This window comes from Lottia gigantea (assembly GCF_000327385.1).
Source record: "Lottia gigantea unplaced genomic scaffold LOTGIsca_1278, whole genome shotgun sequence".
NCBI lineage: Eukaryota > Metazoa > Mollusca > Gastropoda > Lottiidae > Lottia > Lottia gigantea.
In genome coordinates this window covers 5,556-7,506 of record NW_008707384.1, presented here as the reverse complement: position 1 = coordinate 7,506, position 1,951 = coordinate 5,556, and the positions used below count along the sequence as shown (strand labels likewise).

Below are 1,951 nucleotides of genomic sequence, written 5' to 3'. Positions count from 1 at the left end.
ACAAAGACATTCACGCTGGTCAGGATTTCATTAGAAATATGATAGAAACAATGTTAACTTATACATGTAAATAAAACTAAAATGAAATGGAGTGTTATTTCCTTTACCCCGTTAAATTTCTTATATATATATGCAGATAGGTAACGCCATGCAGTGTGGAGTGAGGCAAATTTTTCCAGGGAAGTGAATGATCTGACAAAACAGTTCTGAAGGATTATAGCACCTGAACAATTATTCAATTGCAAAGTAGTGGTATTAGAGGTGACTGTTTAAGCAGTGTCCGTATGAATTGTGATGGTATTAAAGGTGACTGTTTGAGTAGTGTCTGTATGAATAGTGATGGTATTAGAGGCGACTGTTTGAGTAGTGTCTGTATGAATAGTGATGGTATTAGAGGTGACTGTTTGAGAAGTGTCTGTATGAATAGTGATGGTATTAGAGGTGACTGTTTGAGTAGTGTCTGTATGAATAGTGATGGTATTAGAGGTGACTGTTTGAGAAGTGTCTGTATGAATAGTGATGGTATTAGAGATGACTGTTTGAGCAGTGACTGTATGAATAGTGATGGTATTAGAGGTGACTGTTTGAGCAGTGTCTGTATGAATAGTGATGGTATTAAAGGTGACTGTTTAAGCAGTGACTGTATGAATAGTGATGGTATTAGAGGTGACTGTTTAAGCAGTGTTTGTATGAATTGTGATGGTATTAGAGGTGACTGTTTGGGCAGTGTCTGTATGAATAGTGATGGTATTAGAGGTGACTGTTTAAGCAGTGTCTGTATGAATAGTGATGGTATTAGAGATGACTGTTTGGGCAGTGTCTGTATGAATAGTGATGGTATTAGAGGTGACTGTTTAAGCAGTGACTGTATGAATAGTGGTGATATTAGAGGTGACTGTTTGGGCGGTGACTGTATGAATAGTGATGGTATAAGAGGTGACTGTTTAAGCAGTGTCTGTATGAATAGTGGTGATATTAGAGGTGACTGTTTGGGCGGTGACTGTATGAATTGTGATGGTATTAGAGGTGACTGTTTGGGCAGTGTCTGTATGAATAGTGATGGTATTAAAGGTGACTGTTTGAGCAGTGACTGTATGAATTTTGATGGTATTAAAGGTGACTGTTTGGGCAGTGTCTGTATGAATAGTGATGGTATTAGAGGTGACTGTTTGAGCGGTATCTGTATGAATAGTGATGGTATTAGAGGTGACTGTTTGAGCAGTGTCTGTATGAATAGTGGTTGAATATTTAGGCCATTAAAATTTACAGTTTGAAGTTGGTCCAGCCAATAACTCTCGCATTGTATTCTTCTTTACTTAGGCTTGATATTAGGCATAGATTGTAACCTTTTCAATTGGCATAATCAACAAGTCTTCAATGGAATGGTCGGGTTGATTAAAGTGAAATTTTGCCATGTACGATATCGTAACGATGGTCGTTAAAACGAGTTAGCAGCGCGGTCTTTCTTTCTCCAATATACTGTCTCGCATTTTTAGATAAAATAAGGTAAATAAGATTTTTGGTCTCCGCATGAAATTTTGTCAGTCATGAATTTTTTTTTTATGTTTTATTGTTTATAAAGAAATGAGAAATAAGTAGGCGTATGTTCGCATGTATCAGTCTTATTAAAAGTCATTTTAATATCCATTTCGGAAGTTTTTTCGAAATAGTTGTCAAATAGGGCGCAGACTGATTTAATAGGGAGACTACTGTCAGTTATTTGATTGAATATACTTAATAGTTGTTATCTCCCTTGAAAGCGATTGACAGAAAAATCGAACGGAAAATCCTAGACTGTACCCTTTTCGTAGATAGCAGACAGTAAGCTCAGTCCCGAACAGAATATGCAGGACCCTAACTACAAGGCATATGAAACACAATGGGACACAAAGGACATTTTGTTTTATTATACATATATGATATCCGCTAAATACATATCATATAAGATTGA

General features: G+C 36.4%; 1 protein-coding gene across 1 annotated transcript; it reads left to right on the top strand.

The window, feature by feature from the left end:
* Positions 1–284: 284 nt before the first annotated feature.
* Positions 285–1,244, top strand: LOTGIDRAFT_176422 (hypothetical protein; the record flags this gene model as incomplete). Its single annotated transcript, XM_009048726.1, has 1 exon — positions 285–1,244. One exon carries the CDS (start codon positions 285–287, stop codon positions 1,242–1,244), a length of 960 nt encoding a protein of 319 aa, XP_009046974.1.
* Between the last annotated feature and the right edge of the window lie 707 nt (positions 1,245–1,951).